At 31.2% G+C, this 27096-nt stretch overlaps 1 protein-coding gene across 1 annotated transcript; it reads right to left on the bottom strand.

Annotated features, from left to right (window-relative positions):
* Positions 1-1985: 1985 nt before the first annotated feature.
* On the bottom strand, positions 1986-23545 carry LOC132754711 (neuropeptide Y receptor type 6-like). The gene is made up of 5 exons (XM_060745426.1): positions 23407-23545; positions 8895-9042; positions 4185-4463; positions 2541-2862; positions 1986-2116 (listed from the first exon to the last, which is right to left on the bottom strand). The coding sequence occupies exons 3-5, from the start codon at positions 4443-4445 to the stop codon at positions 1986-1988; spliced, it is 714 nt and encodes a 237-aa protein (XP_060601409.1). The 5' UTR covers positions 4446-4463; positions 8895-9042; positions 23407-23545.
* Between the last annotated feature and the right edge of the window lie 3551 nt (positions 23546-27096).

Consider the following 27096-nt stretch of genomic DNA (forward strand, 5'->3'; position numbering starts at 1 on the left):
ACTTATTTTACGAGTGATGGCTGTCAATGCTTTTTCAAGTTTTTTCATAAAGCATACGGCAGTTATTGCTCGTAGGATACTTTTAATATGCCCAAATGTCATCAAGAGCAGTTTGCATGGGGAAGGAATGTATTTTTCAGACTGTAAAAACGAAACAAAAAAAATTTAGAGACGAAATTTGGTGATTGGAATTTGAAGGAATAGAAGTAAGTTTTCTCTCTGTGTTACTTTTGACATTTAAGTTATTTATCTATTTCAGTTTTGCTATTTCTTTTAACAGCCTGACATTGTCAGAATTGTCCCTAAAAATAAAATTGAGGTACCACATGGGGGAAATCTTAAAAAAGTAGTTTCGTCATTGAAAAAAGTGAAATTATATTTTGATAATTTTCACTGTGAAATTATCAAATATAATTTTCACGGATAAATCAGTAATCCACTGAAAAGCATAAAATAAAACTATATAATTATAGTGTCAATAACAAATGAAGAAATCTATTAACAAAATTGACTTAAAGAGTAACCATGGGGACAGAGAAAGAATCTAGAATCTGACAATGTTTATTAATGTTTTAAAGGTTAGACAGCCATTACAAATTATCTCCTTGAACATTGAGTATTTTTTTATTAAAAAAGAAATGACTTTTAAAGAAAGGATATAGACATTAACCATAGTAAGTTGTGTTCAAGTTTAAACACCCAAACATACCGGTATTAAAAAGTTGAAAAAAAAGCTTAATGCTCATGCACCTGGGGACTGAGCCAACATTTAACCCAAACAGCCAGGTCAATACCAAGTAAATACAATGGTTTTGTTTAGGTACAAATGTATTAAAACAAATAAGGATATGTCTTACACTGTAAAGGCATTTAGTAGGAATTTTAGCATCTTACTAGAGATGTGACAATCTATCTATCTATCTATCTATCTCTGGATACTGCCAACCCCTCTTACGAGTGTTACAGGCAGGTATACATTGTATACATTTAAGAAACAGCTTTAAGATACAAGGGAATCCGGGAACCAGTCCCTAGCTCTTATTGAATAGACCCCTTGGTTCTTTTACATGCCCAGTGTATAACACTGATACATGCGAGGATTACCTGGATTTCTTACCAGTACACCTCTATGTAGGTGGGAAACACTGAAAGTGTCTCTGAAAAATCCCAAGGGTGTAACCCAGGATCGAACCCGGGACCTCAGGAGTGATAGTCAGTGGTTTAACCAACTGAGCTATCGCGCCACCCACTGGTCAAAGTCCCCGATAATCCCCAGGCAGGGGGCGGTGGAATACTAATACTAACTGTATGATGCATAAGTGTTACCTTATAAAATGATTATCTGTAGAAGAATGTACTTTAAATAATAGAATTGAAAATCATGTACTGATAAAATATAATTACATTATAAATGTACAGTGTTTTTAAATTATGATACAGTCAAATCAATATGTAACTGAAATCTCAATTGACGATGTACCGTAAGTTTTGGAAATTCTCTTGCTAATATTGATACATGTATATAATGCCCATGTGATACAAACACAATATATCATGCTACAAATATCTGATTTTAACATTATTAACAAATAGCTGGTGTCTATGGTTAGAAAGCTAAGACTGTCAACCATTTTTCATTATACATTAACAAGAATGTCATTGGTGTAATTGAGAACTTATGAACATTTGGTGTATTTTTTTTCAAATATGACCTTTAAACCCATTAAAGAGTAACTTTTTTTAAAATTCAAAAAATTTAAGTATTCTCAATTTTACACAAAGTTATGACTCTTACAACAAAAATAAAAATTTTCCTATAACTTCACATGTACATGAGAAGTTAAATGACTAGCAGCTGGCAAGCTGATTTATTTTTCAAAACTGACCTATAAGTTGAATGTATTTCCATGACGTTCCTTAATCAATGTTTAAAAACTACATAAGTCTTGTACAACAAAATAAAGCAAAACATAGCACTAAGTTTATCAAAAAATTTCTTCTGGTTCGTTGTCTGGACACTCCTGGTTCTCAGGATTTTGCCGTAGTGGGGTGTGTAGCACTTCTTCAATTTCGTCACCACGACGACGTAAACGTGGTGGTAATTCTTCCTCCTCCTCTTTACAGTACGTACAATTGATAACTTTATCATACACAAGTCCCAAACTCTCGTGACATTGTCGCATATATTATTGGGGCGTATTGCCATATCAAACATTGAGAGAATTTGAAGATATTCTCGTACGTGAATCCACACTTTTAAATTTGTCTGCTTTATCATTTGCTTAATGCTTGCATCATATCTGTGTTTTTCACCTGGTAGAACCAGAAGTAACGAGACCGTCTCTGACGGTAACGGCACAAAGCAAAAGTCACAATTTAAACTAGAAATCATTTTAGACATGCGGCCTTTCCCGCAGTGAATAACTGTCCTCAAAAAAACGTTTTACTCATGTAACCATGTGAACAAGTATATGATGATAATAAGAACTAATGGTAAGAAATATGAGAAAGAAAGCTGCAGATAAAATAGTTCTGTAAACGCTCTTCAGCTACAGTGTCCCTGCTCTGTAAAGAGACTGGGTCCTTTTTTTCACCAAATGCAACAACACAACGGTTGGTATATGAATCATGAATAGACGATGATATCATCGGAATATTTGCAAGCAATGAAGCCAGCCACAATATGGCGCAAGTTATTAAAGCATGGATAGCTGTAGGCCCGTGATGAGCCCGGTCAGTGAGTAAAATTCCCCTGAGAACACCTAAGACAACTAAGTGAAATGCTGCAATATATTTACAGGAATTATACAGAAGGCCGTAAAACTTGCACCAAGTCTCTGACTTCAATTCTCCCTTGTCAGCCTGAAATATACAGAGCATAATTATAAAAGTCTTAAATAAAGTGTTTTACAAAATCCATTTATAAAACTAATACTTATATCAAGAAACAACATTACCTTTCATTTTACACAAAATATGTTATGCTAAAGACAGTTTGAATAATCTTATAATGTGAAATATTTCTCCTCATGTGCAATATCGGCTCTATTTCCAGATATAGACTTATGTCAACCATCCACATGAAATAAGAAACTTTAAACCTTAAAAATATGATTCTTTAAAAACACATTTAGTAGCAATCAACCCCCACATGGACAAAATGTTCATACAACGTACCATAACAATTATGTGGGAAGAAAATGGTATATGAAGGTACAGACTTTTAAGAAGACTGCAGTACTCAATCAGAAATAACAAATGTAGCATTCTTTAAAACCTTATTCTGTCTCCTCTTCTTTTGTTTAATCAGAATAAATCTATTATCACAAATCAGTGATTTAGATTCTCAAGAGTACAGATATTGTAATGTTTAACACAGCTGTAACATGAATCCACTTTTTAATCTAGATATTTGACATTTCAAGACAAAATCTACACTATAATTTATCATCTAAATCCAACTGATAAGGGAAAATCAGGCTTAGACTTGGTGATAAAACATTGAGTTCAATGTAAATGTTGTAATCAGATCACTAATGAATCAGAATATCATTTATTTTCTCTCTCTCTTATTTTCAGCAGGAAATTTAGAGGCGGTGTCTTGATGTTAAAGTTTCAGATGGCTTTCAGAAAAAAAAACACATTACAATTTTTTTGGTGAGTGATAAAAACAAATGACAAGATTTTCTAGTTTATTTTAGTCTACTTTATGAGATTTTCTTTAAAAAAAGAAAAAGTAGTTATTTCATGTGAAAATTATTCAAAAAAAAATACAAAATAATCATTGAATTTTACTTTTTAGTATATTGAATGTTTTTATATGTACACCTTTTACAACATTTGTAAAAGAGTTTTTTGCTGATTCAAGTATCATGTACTGTATGACTATCAACTTACTTGATGCCAATTAATGAATTTATGGGAATACTAGTTTAAAAAGTTTACAGCAAAACTTTCATAATTTTACTCTTAATATCAACCATCAAATAATATTGCTTAGTGCCAAATGGTTATAACTCTAATGATATAAATATGAAAATACAGCTGTTTTGTAACAGACCCAAGCAATCATTCCCTCTGACAATATCTCATTACATACAATCAAACAAATAATGTCTCATAATTATACTTGATAGCAACTTCTGATTAAGTGACTTAATTAATATATGTCCCTTATGACAAACCTGAAATATGATCTGATCGGGGACATTCATCACCGCGACGACAATGTCTGCTAGAGCCAATCCACCAATCACGATGTAGATTGTAACACGCAACTGTTTGTTGTAAACTATCAATGTCCCCAGTGCTATTCCATTCCCGACAACGCTTACAAAGCCAATGACCCCCAGAATCACTATTTTTAGAAGCATGTGAACATTGGGACCAGCCTTCCCTTGATCAGCTCCTGGTTCCAAGTCCGAAATATCAGATGTACCCTCCATTCTAGTTTTTGTCACAACCTGAAATACAAAAAACATCTCATGACAATAACTTTAATAATACTGCACTTTTGTAACGTCGCTTTTTATTGGATAATTGTGACGTTTATATAAAGTTCTATATACATGGCTGCTGTCAATTTATGAAGAAATCACGTTTTAATCCTCTAAAACTGATGCTTGCTGTATTATTAATTCGTCATAAAGATTCCTGACAATGTATATACGGGTATGGTCTGTATATAAACGGGTTTGCAAAAAAATAGCTCGGTATATATACAAAACAACCCTTTAAATAGGGCCATATAACCTGTCAAGAATCTTTATAACTAATAATATATGTAAATTTTTATCATAAACAGATGCTTCAAAAGAAGATTTAAAAGAATTAAAGATTTCTTATCTCTTGAATTTAAGTTTTTTTTGTCTCCTTATTAAACAACATAATTCTAGATATGCAAAAGCTGGAACTACCAAGTTCCTGGGCAAATTTATCATATGACTATATCAAATACACTAACTGTTCCAAATTAAAACCAACAACCATCAATGATTGTTACTCAAACCTGATGGAGACTTCGGGTGGCCATATGGACAGGTAACGGTTGTCTACCTCTTACCCCAGACATTTCTCAACACCTTGTATAACCCCAATACTGATAAGTCCAGGAAGTTAGCACAAAATAATTTAATTTAACTATAATACATTTTTTGTCAAGAAAGCTAAAATAATAAATCAGACACACAAAATAAATATCAAAATTAATGAGGTGTTCTCAACTTGATACAAACTTCTAAATGAAAATGTTTACCGCTGTACTGTCAAAATAAGAAAATTGTTTAAACATTTTTTACTATGCATTTTGAAAATACTTTATATTAACTTAACTTAACTTAATATGTTGAAAAAGAACATTCAGTATATTTTTCATCATGCAAAAAGTTGACATATTTTTGTATTGTTCTCAAGTTTTGCTTTTACATGTTTTTCTTGCTTAGTTTTTATCTGTACTCTAACAATTTCGAGACAAAATAACTCATAAATACCAAAATTTCTGAATATCTTTACGTCTGAATAAATCATAAAGTACTTTCTACACCTAAATATAATGCACAGTTAATAATTGTGGTAAATATAATAGCTGACAGAGAATGATTAGGAAAACATAAAAAACAATTGTACTGTAAAATCTGAATTTCGACAGGTCTGAATTACCAACAATACATCAATATACGGCTTCTAACACAGGTACTTCATAAGTTGGGTTTCGCCATTATGCTACATAACAATTTTAAAATGCTGGTTAGTAGGAAAACACTGTACCCTGTCTTGCAAGCCTATACAATTCAATGTGTACCCTGTCTTTATGATTACAAGCAGGTGTTTCTTCGGATCACTGTACCTTACTTGGGAGCTTATATATTTTAACTTGTACCTTTCTAGTGATTACTGAACATAGACTTATTCATATATACTGTGACACTGTGAACAAAAATATCTGTAGACGAAAATAGGCCACACATTTTATCAAATTAACCACATTCAGCACAACAGTGTCTTTATTGGGTTTAGGATTGAATATAAATTGTAAAATTGGTTGAAAAAAAATGTACTGTTTTTGCTATCTTTCAATTATGTGACTGTATCTAATGTAATTGAATGAATCATAACTTTGTGGGTTTCTAATGATGATAATTATAATAATATCAACTTGAGGAAATTAAAACGGCAACAGGTGATCAGTGGTTGGGATTTATGAAGTGGCTTAGTGCTGTCTATCACAAAAGAGTTGAATTAATATATCATTATGATAATAAATATAAAATTCTTTTCAACAAATCTTCAGAGATTTTTTTTACTTTTTTCACTAAGGTTTTATTGACATAACATAACCGGAAAATATTTTTCCAAAATTTATGTACCATTCGATGTAGGCTTATTGTGTGCAGATTTTCAGATCATTCCCTCATCCTGTTTTCCAGAACAATTATCTTTATTGTGCAAAAGCATCCAAAAAACAAATTGGACTAAGAATTGCACAAAATGATGGATAATCAATTCAATTCTAAGTATATTTCTTTATCATATATAAAACCATCTATTCTAGTTATAAATTAATTGTTTCCTGCTTTAATATAACAACTACATATTTTATAATATTAAACAACTTTGTATATAAATGTTAAAAGTTTAACAGAATTGTATAAAATTCACTTTCATTGTATACAAACTTTCAATAAAATTTGTACATGAAATGTTATAAAAGTTGTCACAGGCTTTCTAAATGGTTAAACAAGAGGGCCATGATGGCCCTGAGGTCGCTCACCTGTATATAGCCCCCCCCCCCCCCCCCCGGCCCAATTTTTACCCAAGGGCTTTTATTTGTTTATTTGAACAGACTTGGTAGACACCCATAAGAAGATGTTTCATGCAAAACATCTAAGTTCTAGCTCATTGGGTTTTTTAAAAGAAGATTTTTTAAGTTTTTACTATACACAGAGTAAAAAACAATGACACCCCTCGGGCAGGGCCAGTTTTGACCCCTGGGCTTTTATTTGAACAAACTTTGTAGATATTTACTTAAAGATGTTTCATGCTTAATATCTAAACTCTAGTTATTTGGGTTTTTTTAAAGAAGATTTTTAAGTTTTTGCTATGTATATAAGGAAAATCAATGACCCCCAGGCGGGGCCAGTTTTGACCCCAGGGCTTTTATTTGAACATACTTGGTAGACACCCATTAGAAACATGTCTCATGCTAAATATCTTAGCTCTAGCTCTTTGGGTTCTTTAAAAGAAGATTTTATAAGTTTTTACTATATGCATATAAGGAAAATCAATGACCCCTGGGGAGGGGCCAATTTGGACCCCAGGGTTTTATTTGAACAAACTTGGTAGACATTCACTAGAAGATGTTTCATGCCAAATATATAAGCTTTAGCTCTTACAGTTCTTTAAAAGAAGATTTTTTTAAGTTTTTACTATATGCATATAGGGAAAATCAATGACCCCCTGGGGCGGGGCCAATTTTGACCCCAGGGCTTTTATTTGAACAAACTTGGTAGACATTTACTAGAAGATGTTTTATGCCAAATATCTAAGCTCTAGCTCTTACGGTTCTTTAAAAGAAGATTTTTTAAGTTTAAACTATATGCATATAGGGAAAATCAATTACCCCCCAGGGCGGGGCCAATTTTGACCCCAGGGCTTTTATTTGAACAAACTTGGTAGACATTCACTAGAAGATGTTTCATGCCAAATATCTAAGCTCTAGCTCTTTGGGTTGTTTAAAAGAAGATTTTTTAAGTTTTTACTTTATGCATATAGGGAAAATCAATGACCCCCTGGGGCGGGGCCAATTTTGACCCAGGGCTTTTATTTGAACAAACTTGGTAGACATTCACTAGAAGATGTTTCATGCCAAATATCTAAGCTCTAGCTCTTACAGTTCTTTAAAGGAAGATTTTTTTAAGTGTTTACTATATGCATATAGGAAAATCAATGACCCCCTGGGGCGGGGCCAATTTTGACCCCAGGGCTTTTATTTGAACAAACTTGGTAGACACTCACTAGAAGATGTTCCATGCCAAAAATCTTAGCTCTAGCTCTTACAGTTCTTTAAAAGAAGATCTTTTAAGTTTTTACTATATGCATATAGGGAAAATCAATGACCCCCCGGGGCGGGGCCAATTTTGACCCCAGGGCTTTTATTTGAACAAACTTGGTAGACACTCATTAGAAGATGTTTCATGCCAAATATCTAAGCTCTAGCTCTTAGGGTTGTTTAAAAGAAGATATTTAAAGATTTTTCTTTCGGTTGCCATGGCAACCAGAGTTCTGCATGGAATTAAATTCTTTGAACAATTTTTAAAGGTGACCACCAAAGGAACATTCCTGTGAAGTTTGGATGAAATTGGCTCAGTGGTTTATGAGGAGATGTCATTTAAAGCAAAAGTTTACGGAAGGACGACGGACGGACGACGGACGGACGGACGGACGCCGGACGAAAAGCGATCACAAAAGCTCACCCTGTCACTTTGTGACAGGTGAGCTAATAAAAGCTATATCATGAATCAACAACTTATATAAGACTGTGCTTTTTTTTTAATATTCATTTATCATAATATTATATAAGTTCAATTTAAATCCATCAAATCCATTTATTTTTAACTTAATAATTATTTTTCTGTTTTTTATTTGTTGTTTTTTTTTTTGCAAAAAATATTATAGTATACAATCATATTACCTTGTTTTATTTTCCAAATATCAAATAATTTATCACTAGGTATAGAACTAAATTCACTTTATCTCAGCTTGACAAAGATTAAACTTCATCTAAGATGACAATTTATAAGGCACCAATGTTAAGACATGATTTTCATCCAGGACAAATTGCCCGCTAAGAAAATCTAAAATTTCCTGGAATCACATGACGTCTACTACTATATTACCTTCGCATGCAGCAGACTTGTAATAATCTGTTGGGTTTTTTATCCACAGAATTCCTGACTATCTTTATCTTGTCTAACAATCATACTGCGGTGTGTCGGAGTGTCGTCTTTACATCAATACATGGGTGAGGTAATCTTAGGTTTTCTTCTGAAATTATACAATAAATAGACATCATGATTATAATTATCGTATTCACTATATAATTAAAATAATAAAAATAGCCGCACATTGGTATCATTTTTGAAGGAGTGGATGTAATTATAAACATCTAACACAACATAATCACAGGTCTGGTTGACAAAAATCATTGTTTACCTGTTGAGATTTTCCTCTTAAAAAAACAGCACGCCTCCAGGTAAAGCAAATCTTCATAAAAACAAAGGAATATCATGAAATGTTCAATTTATTAATAAAATGATTGCAGCTAATTAATTAGGTATTATTATCATTAAATTACATATATTATGTACAAAAATTGAAAAAATATCAAATATAAAAAATTGTTTGTTTGCAGTAACGCGACCGACTCACGAAATTTGCCCCTACCCAAACTATTTTTTAGGGTCTGGCAAAGCAAAAAATTTTTTCGCGAAAATCCCAGAGTGTTTTTGTTTTTGCTGTAGTTTATTTTTTTGCATTAATTTATTAATTCAACATGGCAGCGCCCCTAACAAAGACATTACAAATGCTATATTGGGTATTAGGGATCTTGTTTTGCTGTTTAGTCTATGGTAGTATATGTAGAGTTCATGCAAATGGTAGTATATGTAGAGTTCATGCAAAAAAAAAATTTTTTAAAAAAAATCGACCTACCTACCCACACTGAAAATTCTGAGTAGTGTTACTGCAAACAAACAATTTTTTAAGGATGGCCTAAGTATAGAATTTTATTTCTTTTTTCAACATGCAAAATTAGTAAGTTCATTCATAATATTTATAAAAAAAAACAACTTGTTAAATATCAAATGAATAAGTATCGTAAGACTTTTATGTTACTTAAAATCTTCATTTAAATGTGTTTTCATTAACTTTTAATCTCTACATGTACGCTTTCCTATTTCCAGACTTAATATGTTGATGATTTAAATTCGTAAAAAGTTAATATCAACATTTATATTTGGTGTGTTTTTAATATCAATTCCTTTATAGTAAAGGCGGTAAAAATTATTATAATTTATACAACTTCAATCAACTCCATAACCTAGTAACTCAGATCGAGGCCAGTCAACAAATGTGTGATCAGTGATTTAATCACACCTTGAGTTTCAGCTTCTATAATTATGTCAATGTTCTTAATGGCAGTTCTTGGTAAATGTGACACAATATAATAAATCTTGAATCCATTTAACATGACTGTCTAAAATGACATCTAATGTTGGCACAGTAATAACTTCCTTCATATAAAAAAACAAAAATACATTTAGTTTTTATGTTAAGGCAATTTGAGATACGGTAATGACACTTCAATCAATTCTTGACAGTTTACAGATTTCTTCATAAATAGAATTTCTCTAATTATTCCCATTTATTCCTCTTCAAACATTTTTATACAAATTTTGCTCCCATTACAAATAAAAACAGTTTCAAAGACATTTTCTGCCAAAACAATTTAATGAACTAAGAGAACAAGAGAGCCATGATGGTCCTTAATCAGTCATCTGAGGATATGTTTTACAAGGAAAAGACTTTCATCAAACTCAGCCAAGCATTTAAGAAGTCACTTAAAAGTCTTCCTTTTTCTATTTAGCATGCAATCAGCCATCTTGTTCAACAGACTGTAATTATTTGAACAATTTTTGTAAAGTACCAACTAAAGATAATTCCTAATGAATTTAATCAAATTTGCCCTGAAGCCTATTTCTATCATTATATTATATACATAGATCTGTCATCTTGATAAGCAGACATGAGTTTAATTTTTTTTGTAAAAGATCACTATACAATCATTTTTGCCATTAATATGAAGTTTCGTCAAAATCTGCAGCATGACTGAAGAGATTTTGGTTAATACTTATAACTACTTTTAGCTCTGGTGTTTATAGCAATTTTTGAAAAATTTCACCTAAATTTCAACAAATAATCATTCCTATAAAGTTTCATAAAAATCTACACAGTGGTTGAGGGGAAGATGTCATTTGAAAACTCTGGCTGCCAATTATATTCTTCCACTAACAGGAACAATTTCTGATATTCTTTATATATAAACCCTAAATGATAATTTCTTATAACTTTCATTAAATCTATTTTAGCTCTAGTGGCCTTCTTTGTTCAATAGACCGAACCATTTTAGAAATATCTGACATGAAGGACAACCAAATGGTTTCATTAGTATGTGTAGTGGACAAGGAGATGTCATTTAAAGCATTTTTTGTATTTTTCTTTCTGTTGCTTAAAGATTTTTCTACTTTTAGCTATAGCAGCCATCTTATTCAGCAGACTGGAACCATTTGAGGAGACACAATAGAAACCATCAAAGGTAATTATTTATCCCCATTGGTCAAGGGCTTAGGTGAGCAAAAAACAACAATGCCAAGACGATTATTTACTTATGATAACAGCAAAATCTCTTCACAGATAATCTTAATCCTTTAAAAAGAAATTCTAACTGTTATGCATGAGGCAGTGGAGTGATCATGAAATCACGATCTTCAATGTGGTCACCAAATAACATTTGTTACTAAACCAAACATGATACAAAAAGTGGCCACTGGCCATAAAACCTTAAGAATTAAAACTGCGGTTGAAATTTAAGTAAACAAAAATACAATGTTAACATATTTATTTTTACAGACTGACAATCGATACAGTATATGAACAAGAGCACATCATAATGTAAACATATCCAAGGTCATTATTTCACACCTGATTACAGTTATCATTCATCATGGGGATAATGCTTGTAGAGAAAAAAATATCCACAGATGCACTATACTTTCTAATGATCCAAGCCTTGTATGTTTAAGAAATTTGGCACATACTTTAAATCTACTTTGATTTTTTAAAATATCCGACTGTTTTCCTTCTTAAGGAACATCTGTTGAGACTCACACATACACAGTAACAGTGTTGACTATAGGACAGGGACAAATTTAGGCCACTCCATTTTTGGCATTTCTCAATATACAATCAGACAAAACTGTGCATTTAAATATTGGTAACATGACTACCTAGACTACATTACAAGTTGTTCAATTTTAGTACATAAACAATATCAAAGCAGGAAATTAAAGTCTGAATAAATACAATGCACAGAAACTTTAGAATCAATAAAATAATGCATAATCATATTTCAATGTTTATAATATTATATATAAACCTTGAAATATGGATTCTTTCAAAACAGCATATAGTCAAAACATTATTGCATTTTATTGATTATATATAAATGATAAGTATAATTGTATATGTGCTGAAATTGAGAAATATACTAATTACTTGGATTTAAAGACATTTTGAGCTCTAAAGCCAACATTCTGGAAAGACAAGATGAAGGAATTTTCAGAAAATTTGCACACAAGTTACTGGTCCAGACCTTCATGAAATGGTACAAAAATCACAGAATTTTTTTTTCCAGTCTTATCATATATAAAAAAACCCATTGGAGTCCCTTTAATGCATATTTTTCTTATTTCTTTAAACTATGTATCTGAAGATTAAAAGTACAATGGTAGATTTTCTGTTACCTTCTCTTTATATTGATATATAAAACATATGGCAAAGCCTTTCATATGACATAATAAAATCTTAGTTTGTCTCTTGCATAACCTTATAAAACATCAACTTGACTAAATTAAATGTTAACTGTATAAGAGAGGATAGTCTCTCCTGTGAGATTACAATGACATAAATACCTCTATAATAAGTTTTATTTTCACAATTTAAGGTTTCGATTTCCTCTCCTATCTTAGTAAATGACAAGTTTATGACTGAAATAAAATAACATGCCAACAGTTCTGAGCATGCAGACACACTGTTGTAAAAAGTTCCCGGTAACAGGCCATATAAAAAGTAAATTACAGGGTTTAGTTATATGACCATATTTGAGGGGCAATAATTCTAAGTTAATTGCCTGTCTTTATATAAAAAAAACAAAAACATTTTCAAATAATCAGAAAAAAAATGGTCTGAAGCAAATTAGTATTGTTTTGTTAGGAAAAATTGATTCCGTAGAACTATATTTCGACAAAATCAAATCAATTTTATAGACAGACAGACAGATACCTTTATTGATCATCAGGTTACATGTGTCACATATAACAACATGATGTGAAAATACAAACATACATATTTTACAAAACTGGTGGAAAACAGGGTATTTGATAAACATGTGGATTGAGTCAACATTATTACAAGTTAAATAATCTCATAATTATATAGTTATTACAATAGTTTTCCTAACATAAGGGGATAGACTATCAGAAAAATGCTAGTACGCTCAAAGAATCAGAGTATCAACACACATACAAATATACAGATCTTACAGTAATTCAGAGATGCGCATAAACTTGCGTTTTTTATTATGTAAATTGATGACCTGATTTTCACTTCAGCATAGTAACAGCTGTATTAGCTATACCAATATAAACAGCATAGACGCCATTATCATTATACTGGTAGTTATTATACACTGTAACAAATTGAACATTATAAACCTTCATGACAAAATATCTCCTCCTGTTTAATAAAAATAATTCCATCAACATAATCTGAGTCAATGATAAAGAATTTAGGAATCTACATAATCCTAATGTTCCCACATGCCAACATAAACTGACACAGAATACTAAAAATTTAAAATAGCCTTTAATCAGTATACTCTAATAAGCTTTATAGACATAAACATAGTTTTCAGAAACCAAGAACTAACAGTAACTTTAATCCCAATGATAGTCGTCCTTAGTCTTGAATCATTCCTGTATAATGTTTCATCACAATTGGCCAAGTGGAATAAGAGGGAATGTTGTTTTATAATCAAAACAAATGTTGACAGACCAAAGACTTTCAGAAACTTTAGGCCACTTGGTCGTTCAAATCACCAAGTTGAGAGAACCTAGATTTATTAAATTGTTATGTGCTCAGCAGAGCAACCAACATTTCATCTGTTGGATAAATGTAAAACATGATGTTTTCTACCTCCCAACAATTTCAACTAACATCTGTTAAATAACTAAAATTGTTTGATACAGACAACATTAACATTAAGGTCACTTGTTCACCAGTTATTCCGGACTACTAGAACAAATCCAAACAACAATTATTCTGGTCTATCAAATGTCACTCTTGTTGCGAATTAAATTAGACCTACATATTTCATATAACAGCATCTTTATTGATATTATCATGTGATGCCAAGTGAGAGATTTTTATTTGAATAACAATAGATTTAGCCACAAACATTATGACATGTGCTCTTTTGTTTACAAATATGTTGTGGTGAAATCCTTATTGTAATCCACAAATCTGATCGGGGATCTATGCATTTATGTTCTAGTACATATGTTATGTTGCCGTGGCCCCCCACCACACCCTCAAAAAAATTATCAAATTATCACTATCAAAGTCCTGAATGATATCCCCCCCCCCTAAAAGCCACTTCACTGTGAGTTTGACATATCTCTCACTATAGACAGAAAATAAGTCAAAATTCAGGGGGAGGGCCCCTGCCCTGGGTGTTACAAATCCCTGGTATCAGGTAACTTTATAAACTGTAGTACCCAACAACAGTATGTGTAAACATAAACCTACATTCATATAATGGCAATGAAAGTATTTGATCAAATAGTAAGTCACACATAGCCTTAATCCTTTATTTTTAGTTAGGGTGTGTTATATTTAGTCTGTAAATAAAATGTGCCAAGTTATGACAAGTTGAGTGGCTGAATGGTTAATGTGTCAGACTAGTAAACTAAAGATCCCTGGCTTTGTGGTTTTAAATACCGTCAGGGGCAATCCATTGTTTCCGTGAGCAAGAAACTTGCATTGCTTAGTACTGGTTGGTTCCAGAGTTTTGAGAATGTTTCAACAAGCCTATTATAGCTTCTGTACCCTTTGACATGAGATTATGTGGACCAGTCACAAGGACAATGACCTTTTGAGGCACTAAACTTAAACACATGTATATATTAGACTGCATGATTTTTCCCACATGAAATCCTCTTAAAAAATTTAAAATGTCCAACTTAATTGTATCAGCCAGACTGAAGGATTGACTGTCAGATCAATGAAAATTATACCAACTTTATCACCCCACTCTTGTATTAAGATTTTTAAGAATCTTGTATGATGACAAAATATTTCCATCCAATTTGAAAACGATGTGACTTTGTCTCAGTAAAACACATTACGACAACAAAGAAGCATTTAAACAAAGCACATTGTTTCAGTAAAGTCCCAGATTTAGTCCAGTTATCCAATGATCAGATTATAGCCGAGATGTATTATAGATCTCCTAGTTTAATATGACTGAAAACAGACGTCCAGGAAATGGCTGTTACATTATCAATTCTTTTGTTTGACATTTTCTTCTGCAACTAGAAACCAGTTATTATAAGAGACTACAATGCCTGTATAGCACTCTATAATGTGATGTCATAAAGTATAACAATCTTTGTTGTGACAAGAAATTCTTTTTCCTTGACACTTAAAATGACAATACTACTTAAAATGTTATCATGTCTTATTATATTGAAAATTACCCTATTCTGTCAGACAGATCAGCATGTACAACAATTATCTTTACCTTTAATATTTACCTACATATGAATTAAATATTTTTTATTACAATATAACATATATACAGCTTGTTAGTATATTATGACAATTTAAATCCATTATATGAAGTTTATAATTAATCATGACATTTATGCCATGATCCATGTACTTATTTTTAAGTAAAACTGTAAGTCACTATTTAAACCATTAAACTATAACAGACAGTATGTCGATAAACTTAAGTTTATAAATTAATTATTTTTGTTTACTATTAATTCACCAACCTAGTAAGAAGAGACAAAATAAGGTTTTTATACTCTTTTATAAAAAGTACTTTCTGAAGAAATGCTGACCTGGAAGATTGTCTGGGACATTAAAATCATATAACAGAAATGTTAACTACAAAATGTATTGTATTACCCTATAATTAACTTGTACTAAAGATTTGCCACATCCATTACCCCACTTATGCAATTATATTAAACCCTACGCCACAATTTTTCTAATTGATTTTTAAATATAAAATGTCCAATAACTAGACCAATCTGTCTGTGATAATTTATTAATAGTCTGAATGTCAAATCAGGTCATTAGATAGTACCAATAAATTTAACTTAACCTTCAATATCTGGATAATGCCCAAATAGGAATTCACCATGAAAGAACAAAAAATTCATGTTAATATGACATAACAATGCCTCCAAATATATATAAAATTTCCACCAGTATAATCATCAGTTAGACCGGCCTGTATTTCTATACTCATTAACAAATCAAATATTATAATCCTTGATCCATGAAATATTAAACAATCGCTGTTGACAAATTAAAATGCAGGGTCAATAACAAATGCATACAGTAATTTTTCACAAAAATAAGTAGGGTACCGGTTAACTTAAAATTTGTAAAATTCCACACAAAATGTAAACTTATATACATCTACAATGTATATGTATATGTAAATTGTAGATGTATATGTATGTCATATTGACTTATCTTAGGATTAAAACATATGAGTAATTTAATCCAGCAAAAACAAAATTCAAGAATTTCAAACATTTACACATAACAACAGTTTCCTTTAAAATCCTTCACGTTTAATATTTCACAGCATATATTAATAGCAGTATTGTGTTACATTGAAATTCATATAGTATTATTGTATCAAAGTTTGGGAACCTTTCTGTTGAAAAAGTGTCAGATTTAAATCGTATACATATACATGCACAGTGCGGTAACTGGAGTGCAGGTATCAGTTACCCGCACTCCAGATAATGCCCGTTGATTGGTTCATTTTTGCTGGAGTTTACTTTGTGACGGCAGAGAAAGGGAAAGGGGCAGAAATATCATATTCAAATGCTCGTTCATTGGTTAATTTTTTCTGGGGTTTCATATTATGACAACACAGGGAACGTGCTGTCATGTTTGACTATGATACAAAAGAGAAAGAACACCAAAACACTCGGCAATCTGATTTATACTCGGGGGCTACGCCCCCTCGTACAAATCAGATAGCCTCGTGTTTCGGTGCTCTTTCTATTACATATTACATACCAGTACCCCTGCAGTAATTGTACCATTGGACTCTATTTTTAATAACAAAGATCAAAACATACATGTACATGTAGTTAACTAAAACTAATATCTGATACATAATTTACAATGAATCTAATGATGTATTGTTAAGTTAAAATTTATACAACTGTTAATAAAAATCTGTTTGAATTTGACATTATGTACAGGTTTAATGTATTCAGCATTAATGAAATTAAATCTTTAAAGAGCGGTGCAATTGCCCGACAGATAAATGGAATTAATGCTTACTAAACAAACACTATTACCTACTTAGTGTTTAAAATTATTTTTTGTCCAATAGGATTGCAGTATTTTAAATGAATCGCAACACATTTCCTTTGGTAAATCGGCAAACTGTGAATCAGTCCAGTAAATCGACTGTTTATAAAGATAATTTAAAACACTAAGCTGGTTTAAATTTTTTAGTACATATTTACAAAATATGTTATTTATAGTGTAAGCTAGGGTATTATCTCATCTCACTGTTTGATCCGGGTTCGATTCCCAGGCTGTGCAGGCCTCTTGTTATGATTAATCATGAAATCCTTTCTAAGGTCATTCATTCACACTGTCCCTCTGCTCTGACATGTACAGAAGTTAACAGTTCCTTGTACTGGTAAAATGCTTGACAGACTGTCCATGAACCATGCGGTGGCTGAAATTCAATGTGGCTTACTGCAGTGATCCAAAGTGATAACCATCAACACCAGGATTATCTCAGTTCAGTAAAGCTAGATTCAGACAAACATAAGTCAATGTATCAATACTTCAATAAATTAATTGGATTAAATTCCATATTATAGAGTGAAAGACCTACTCAAATAAGCCATTGATCGGGAATAAACTTCCTGACTTCCTCACATTGGTTTAGCTATAATACCACCGTATACAACCAACAGTAATTATCCTTGTCTATGATGTTGCTGTTACCCTATTTAACATGTTAATTCCCCTGACATTTATTGTCCTACAAATGTCAATCAATGGATGAGAATAGACTTTCCTCCAGCTACAGAATTCTACAATGCTACTAGCACAGTAGATTTTACACCCATTATATCTAAGCAACTATATTTTGCAAAAAAAAGGTGAAAATTTTATAAGATCTACTCTGTACTATATATCTGAAAATTTCTCAACAAAATTTGAGTTCTACCCCAAATAAATTCTGAGCAAGACATGAACATGACTGTTTACTCCAACATGTTGTGTTTTTTCCCTAAGGAACAAAGCCAGAATTATGCAAGCATGGGACACCTATACTGCCCATGATTAGACACTGAAGTGCAAATAAAATATACATGTATAATAGGAAATAGCCTAACAGTAATACATAATAGGAAACAAAGAGAAAAATTGACACACTGATTGACTTTTGGCTAATCCAGATTTACATAAAAGTAGAAATTTTAGGACAAATTAGACCCGATCCATTTTTTTGTAAGTACAATGTATTGACCAGTACTTCTTAGTATGTAAATTTGTCACATAACTTAAACCAAAATAGTGGGACAACACTAAAACACTAAAATATCAGAATCTGAGAATAACATGACAGATGGCAAAATCAATTCAATGTCTGTATTGCCTAGGTTGACCCACAATCTGTATAGACAAGTGTAATTTTTCCACAAGTTACTTTACAAATAGAACACTGTGAGCAAGTAAAGAAATGGTCCCGAGTAACAAGAGCTGACAGTAGGACTAGCCTGCTCGATTATTCTTCGTGTGATAGTAACACAAGAGTCAAGGTACCAACTTGCATACAGTATGCATTAAACATCATTCTGTCTGTGGATTGGTACTTTTCAGTATTTCAGTTAGTTGTCTGATCATTGTCAAATAATGAAACATTTCCACAGACATATTTAGTTCGATCCACCAAACTGAAGTTCCTGGATATTTTTTTATAAACTAGCCAGTAATTATTATTTTTTCCAAGTGACCAACTACTAACCTAATATATGATTTCTTAATCAGCGGTCAGCAGTGAGAGACAAATGACCATTAGACTACAAAGAAGACATCAATTTAAGTACTAATTGTTGTTCTGAACTTACCTTATGATCTTGTCTGTATCTAAATAGTGGCAGAATAATATCCTACGTATAAAACTCAAAATTGACCTTATACATCCTATCTCTCATTTAATAACTGGCAGTCGAGTTAAAAATATACCCGGGGCCACTATTAAAATAATAGCAAAACATGATGCAACTATATTGTATATGTACCTATAAAGGCAAACAAAACTGTATCATTGTTTATCACACAACAATTCAGAGCATGAGGCAAGATAAAGATGTATTTGATCTGTGAATAGAACTGGTATAAAGTTTACAGTGGATTGTTTTCTCAAATTTGAAAATGCCACATAAATATTGTATTTGTATATTAAGCTGAAATTTGAATTAAATAACTTCAAAACACATTATTCAAAATGAAGATAATGTAATAATTGTAATCTTTATACTGTTAAAGTGTCTAAGTTATAATTTTAGATGGAATATGTCTTGATGTATTAAAAATTGAAGATATAAACAAGTAACAAGACTCTAGCCTGCACGGAACTTAATAGAAGTTCTGTCACATTAATAAACCGTGCGCAGTCTTTACCCTTTCACTAGTATCAGGACTGGAACCTAAATAGGTTCTCGCACCCTTGCCCATCTGATGACACTCTATTGTCACATATGCCTCAATATGTCTAATAGGCTTTAAAAAGTTTTATATACATGTACAGATTCATCCAAAACTTGAGCCCTATTTAATTCTAGAATGACATTACATAAGAAATGGCGAAAATTAAACAGGAAAACTGTACTTGTCACAAACACTAACATTAATGCTTATAAATATTGGCATATTAACAAATTATACAATAGTAGTTTTATATTTCTCAGTTGAATGTCAAACTGACTTTAGCACCTGTTGCTCGTGAGTTAACCTGACATTGTCATAACAACAGTTTCTGTATAAATGCATGTATAAATAGAAACAATATCATGGTAAAAAGTATAAAATTGAGAAAATATAAACACTATACACTAAATGTGACAAATTAACAGAATGCAACAGGTACATGCATTAGAACATAAATATAAGTACTATATTGATAGAACAATTATAAAATAAATATATATACCAACAAATTGGCATGACATACAGATACATCCGTATCATATTAATAATAGTATAACTTATTGTATTGCAGTTATTTATCATTTATTTATTATATAGTGATATACTCAAAAACTTGATCAAAAAAATTTAACAAGACCATTATAGTGACCTTGATTTTTCATTCAAAATAAGTATGGCAGGTAGGACTTTCAAGTTCATTCACAACGAAGTTACTTGGTCAATGCACTTTTATTCAATGGCAACTTTTTATGATTTGTTTTTACAAGTCCTAGTGACTTTGACTTTTTGACCTGTAAATAAGTTTGGATGGTAGAGCTCATCAAGGTGCGTCCATGGTTTGAAATTCCCGAGATCAATGCATTTTAGGTCATGACATGAACACCAATTTTTCTTCAAAACTTGGAGCTAAAACAATTAACTTGTACTGATTGTACTGGTTATTCAACAACTTTAATATCCTATTCCACTTAATAATCATTAATAATAACTCATAACACTACCATGATAAAGATAAATTAATAAACTACTTTACTTGATCAGGAAAACATTGAAATTTCTCATGAATCCTTATATGATTATGTTTGCAACAATGTTGAAACTTGTTCATTTAAATATACCAGCTTCTAATCTGGAATATATGCCAATACATGTATATTTAAATGTTATTAACCTAATTAAATTACCATTAATACTTTCATATAATATGAATGCAAGACTTTGCAACAATCAAAATAAAAAGAAAAAAAAGAAGATAAATTCACTTGGCCTAATTTTACTAAGGCAAACCACATTTTTCTTTTTATGCTTTTGATTACAAGGAGTTGCATCATTCGAGTCTTTTAACCACACTATTAAACAGGAATCATTCAGTACATTACTAATCTTCAATCTACCCACATCAAATAACAACACTAGTTTCTTTCAATGATAACTCCGATTGTTTTTTTAGTTATTTTCAACTTCACAGCGATATGTTAACTTTGTCAAAATATTATTCATGTACATGTATTATGGTAAAAAAACATGTTGTTAACACTAACTGAATAAACACAAACCTCTTTACTGTATCATTTGACATGGGTATCCGGGTTTTGACTTGTGAAGATCAGCACACATTTGACACCTGATAAAGTCTACAGTAATCAGCTTTACTTTTTTGTAACATGAAGATGATTCATGTAGTCAAATGACACAAGGAAAAACAGATTTGGCTCATGAACATTTTGGCGGAGGAGTCTTTGTCTGGTGAAATTCTGACCTGATGATTATACCTAGCGTATGGTTAACTTATGATAATTTAGATTTTACTCCATACTAACAGTAATAAAGCTTATAATATTAATCAACAGCCCCTATTCCACTCTTTTTGAAATGATAGAAAAAGAAAACTGAGTTACCCAGGACGATAGAAGTTTGTTATAAATAAACGGAAATTGGAATAATTCTTAACACTTTTTGAATATAAATCCCAAGTGGTAAAAGTATGTATGTAATGCAATTTTAAAAATCCTTCAATGTTTTATTTTTTATCTAAATTTAGTAGATAGAGAAATACTGCATGATTAATATCAAGAATATTTTTCTCTTTAAATCTCATGCAAATTTTTGAAAATATAAAAAGAGTATCAAATATTTTTTTGCATTATTACTTAATTAACAAACAAGTGGAAATTATCACCAATTCTCAATAATACAAAATTATATAATCCCTATCATGATATATTTAAATAAAGTTGATCGTCAATTACCGGTAGTTAGATTAATCATTTTCTCAAATATCTTTAAACACCCCACAAATCTATGCCTGATATTTTCTTACTTTAACCTTTTCCTAAAGTTCAAGTGTTGGCGGATTGTTAATATCCCTCTGATAACAACCATTTAAATTTATAAGTCTTCTTCCTATTTAATAACTTATAAAAGGTCATCAGATTTTTTTTCATGATAACTCTAATAGTAATTTAAATAAATAGTCTCACTGTAAGAAATGACACTAAGCTAGTACTGTACACTAAATAAACCCTTTGCTTTTTATTAATTAAGGAGGTTTATGGGAGTTAACTGGAAAGGGGGATGGGGAATGACAGTCCAACATCCATCTTAATGATAAACAATATCTGCAAACAGTTACTGTGATGTAATTATTTCTTTCAATGTTAAGACTCAAGTATTCATGATTAACAAACACTTTAACTCTTGAAGATGCCATGTCACAGTGTAGAATAATGTTCACTAATTAGGGGAGAAATTTTGTAAGCGAACTGATGGCTAAGTTGAAAAAGTTGTTGAATGTTTATGATGACGTCCTAAAGCTGGATTCTGTGATTTTACTGTTCTGGGTCAGAATCTCTCTAGAGGGGAGATAATATATATATATATATAATATATTATATAATATCTTAATGCGTATTATACAACGAGTTGGACTATCAAATTATATACTGACTGTCCTCAGACTTACACATGAGGGTTGGATGCTGCAGCAGCTCATTCAGACTGCACATTTGTCTTACTCCCAAACATGATAACATGATGCTCTAATAAACTACTGAAGCTTATATTGTACTTTTAAAAGTACTTTTCAGTTTTATCATCAAAACTTAATAGGCTCTAATTAATCAATTATCATTAATTGGTTTATTTAATGAATGTCTTCAGTGAATATGTGGTTGACATAAGTTAGTAATTAATATTTGTAATATGAATAAATGACAGATAAACATATATAATATATTTATAACAATTCTATTATAAAATAATACACTAAAAAATATAACCAGTGTTCAAATTATAACAACTTAATTAGCATGACAACTAACAATTTAATAAATATTTTGCGTATGAATAAAACTGCAAAAACAACCCCCGATCCTTATTACGTAACAAGAACAATAACTTTAACATAACGGTACATGTATCTATGTGATCACACGCCGGATCAGTGAAGCCTTGGAAAATCTAGGTCAACTCCCAATTTGTGTCAATTACCGCAACATTGTATGTCAGACAATTAGTGTGCACGTGTGCTTACAAACAAAACAAATTGCAAAGACAAAACACACAAGATAACTTTAAACTTACGCATAGAATATAAAACTGCTTCTTGAAGCTCTATCGCATTCCAGTTTATTAAAACACTCTTATTTAACTTCTAGACGGATCACATTTTCCACTGACCTAGAAATCAACCAATGACTGTACAGGAAGTAAACAATTCTCGTGTAGGCTGGTACCCGAGGTTACACGCAGTTCACGGTTATGTTCCGGTTTACAACTTTGTGCAGAGCGGAAACAAGAAGAAGTATCTTAAACAAGAAGTATCTTTGAAAAAAGATACGCGGCCGAAGTTAAACTGGTTAACTAGCACTTAGTTTTCCATGCAAACTTATATAGAAATGTTAGCATACTGATAGCTTGTATATCAATGTCATAATGATTTATAGTAGGGTTATCAATCTTGAAAAAATTAAACACTTATTTATATATAAGTTTAGAACTATCTTAGAATGACAAGAACTATTATTTACATTTTATATTAGACGCTGGAAAATTATACTTATCCGCGCCTGCGTCAATTGTCGTTCTATTGGTTCCGTAACGTACGCTTATTGATAGGTCCAAAACAATTTTAAAGAAATTTTTTTAAAGTTTAACATTGGTTTTTAACATTTTCCTTTCTGTCAAATTCCCACAAATCACTTCGTCTTTATTCTCTCACAAGTAGATCTATGTGTTATAATTTTATATTTATATTTTCATATGCACATATATAGTTCACTTATTTCATAGACCTTCTCAAGTTGATTTTAAAAAACAACAACATGTTTTGTCGTTGTAGTTTTCTTTAAAAACTGATAATAGATAGGCAACATTTAGATCACAGGCGTTCGGCGTTATGGTAAAGTTATCATAAAACAATCTCCCGTTGATCAACAAGAACAAAATTACAATACATTACACGTTAACTATATATAATTTATGTATATGATATAATAGTAGTTGTAAATGGGTATTTGATATTAAAGAACATTTTCTCGAGCGGACGCAACAGCAATACAGGAAGACAACTTCATCATATTGTCTCACAATTTGAAGACGAGTTACTTCCCATGTCACGATACGTGCTTCAGCGAAAACTTGATTTGTTTTTTTGGGTTTTCTTTCAAATGTTGTTTAAAAAAAAGAAAAACAAAAATTTAAAAAGAAGTCATTCTCTTTGAAATTTTTAAAACATAAATCATTTACCTAAATGTTATCAATACCAAGTTACAAGACTGTTTATACTAACACAATTACTTATTGATTCCATCTTCATCTGCTTTCCACGCTTGTTTTTCATAATAAATTTGCATTGTAGAGTCTACCTTGGACATTTTATTATCTCGAGAGATGTAATGATATTATAGGGCCTAATTAAAACTGAAAACAGTAAAAAAATGAGTGACAAAAACATATAATAAATAAGAGGAAATAGAAACTGCAAAGTAAAGATATTTTCTATAAGCAGTTAGAACAGGAAAAAATGGAAGAACTTAAAATGCCTCAAACGCAACTTAAATGAGAGAGAAAAAAGTCCTTTTCGTTTAAAGCAGCCGGTCATACAATTAACTAACGTTACTGCCGTTCGTATAATTTAGGTAATCCTCGGGTGTAGGAATATTGTAATTATATAACACACTCAACTTTTTGCTGAGAATCAAAACTTCATAATAAATTGGCAGTTATCTATTTTGCATCAGTGTTTTGAATTGGCCAGACATATGTCCTATTTGCGAGCTCCTCTTCAGTCAGTAAACGTCAAAATCATTCCCGGTCAGGAAGTTTTTTTGTCTATCTTCAGGGCTGGGAATCAAAACTGCGTCGTATCCTACAAAATGTAAACAAACGCCGCCATCTTGGAACGAAAAAGGTATGTTTTCGTTGATAACACTTTTTGTTGGAAATGACTGAAAACCAGGTATATGTATTAACACGCTCCACTATTTTCCGGTTCGTTCGGTATATGTTGCTTGAACAACTATTTTGTAAAACAAAAGTTATAGCGAACTTGCAACTCGAAGCGGGCCAGAATTTTTATGAAGTTTTGTGGATACGACGCAGTTCATATTGCTTTATCTATATTTTATCCTTCAAATCAATTATATACTCGTTTTCAGAGTTCACCATAAACTTCGAAATATTATTTTGCATCATTTACTAAAATTTCATTAAAAAGAGATGTTTATTTTCCAAGAAAATAATGATTTGTACGAAATGATACGACGCAGTTGAAATTAAGATATGATACGACGCAGTTCTATTTTTGGCAGTCTTTTCAACAAGGATAATTTTGGCAATATATGTCTATTTTACGGAATAATCGCTTGTGCTAGATAAAAAAGCAGATTATTCACGGTTTATAACAATGTTTTGTTGCTTTTGATTATTTAGAATACATTGTGTGATGTCCAATAAAACATTTAATTTGAATTTTTAAATTGCAGAAGCTACATTTAACCATGAACATGTTACTTAATTTATCATAATATCTGAAATAATTGTTAATGTTTTCTTGTATGTTTAGTATTATTCCTTTTTTGCAAAAATAAAGAGACCTGTAAACTTGAATCACAAACTTCATTTTGGCTAGCTATGCTCTTAGTAAAATGTGGTTCTGTATGTTCTAAGTAATGACTGTTTTTTGTTGTTTTATTTCAAACTTTCACTCTACCATTTAGCTTTACTGGGGACGAGTACCTCAGGTGCGCCTTTATACATAACTTCAGGCAAAATGTTGCACCTGTAGAGAACCATCGACATTTTGAAACTTGCTTGCTAGGTTTTCCACGCGAAAGAATCAAAAGTCCTTGGTGGTTTTCGAAATTCATAGCAGTTCAGTGTAAGTGATTTGAAGACAGTAAACATAAAAAGCTCGGCCTCGGTCGGACACACCTTTCTGTTTTTTTTTGTTGTTTTTTTTTTGTTTGTTTTTTTTGTTTGTTTTTTTGTTTGTTGTTTTTTTTTCAACATCTTAAATGTCAGTTGTACAAATAAGTAGGTTTTTTTTATATAAACATTGAAATTAATTATAAAGACAATAAAGACAAAAACATTTAAATTTCCTATTGAAATAAAATATTTTATCGATCTCTAAGCTCACCTTTTACTTTGGAATTTCGTTTTAAAAAAAGTATGTGTCAGTGGTGTGAATAGCAGAGAAAGTTTCAATGTAAACATGAAGTCATTTTTTGAAAATTTTTGTTTTATGTGTCCGGCAATTCATTATCAAATACAAATCGTACTTAAATATGAAGGTATGTTAAGATGCCATGTCTCTAGTCTGTAGAAAATTCGATGCGATAATCTGACCTAAATTTTCTCATCCCGGCTTTAATTCAATATAATGAAAACTTCTCCAATACTATTGAATCATCGTATCAAATGTATCGGTTCGAAGCGTAAAATACCTTTGCAAAACGGACACCTTCTTTACAAAATAATTTATAGTTTTATCATTTGTAACTCTATTTGAAATTTTATTTTTTAATGGGGATGAATGATACTATGGTGCAAAAATAGAAAATACATTTCGTAGGTGATAAAGAAATGCAATACGACAAAATCAGCGTTAAAATGACTGAACCCCTACTTGCATACCCTACTTGCAAAAATATATCGAAGCTTAACCATTTATAATATAATTTTAAAAAGTTAATGATCATTTAAATGTTTTAAATGATAAAGGTTATCTGTTCTCACCGATTATTAAGAAAATGAATACAATAAAATCGG

The sequence above is a fragment of the Ruditapes philippinarum genome, unplaced genomic scaffold (assembly GCF_026571515.1).
Source record: "Ruditapes philippinarum isolate M1 unplaced genomic scaffold, ASM2657151v2 ctg2273_1_1_1_1, whole genome shotgun sequence".
Lineage (NCBI taxonomy): Eukaryota > Metazoa > Mollusca > Bivalvia > Venerida > Veneridae > Ruditapes > Ruditapes philippinarum.

Excerpts from the sequence above, each read along its gene's own strand:
- LOC132754711 (XM_060745426.1), bottom strand. The coding sequence starts at position 4,445 with ATGGAGGGTACATCTGATATTTCGGACTTGGAACCAGGAGCTGATCAA. Across the intron at positions 2,863-4,184 it reads CCGATCAGATCATATTTCAG|GCTGACAAGGGAGAATTGAA; the intron begins GTTTGTCATAAG and ends TGTATATTTCAG. Across the intron at positions 2,117-2,540 it reads GGACACTGTAGCTGAAGAGC|AGGAGGAGGAAGAATTACCA; the intron begins GTTTACAGAACT and ends CGTACTGTAAAG.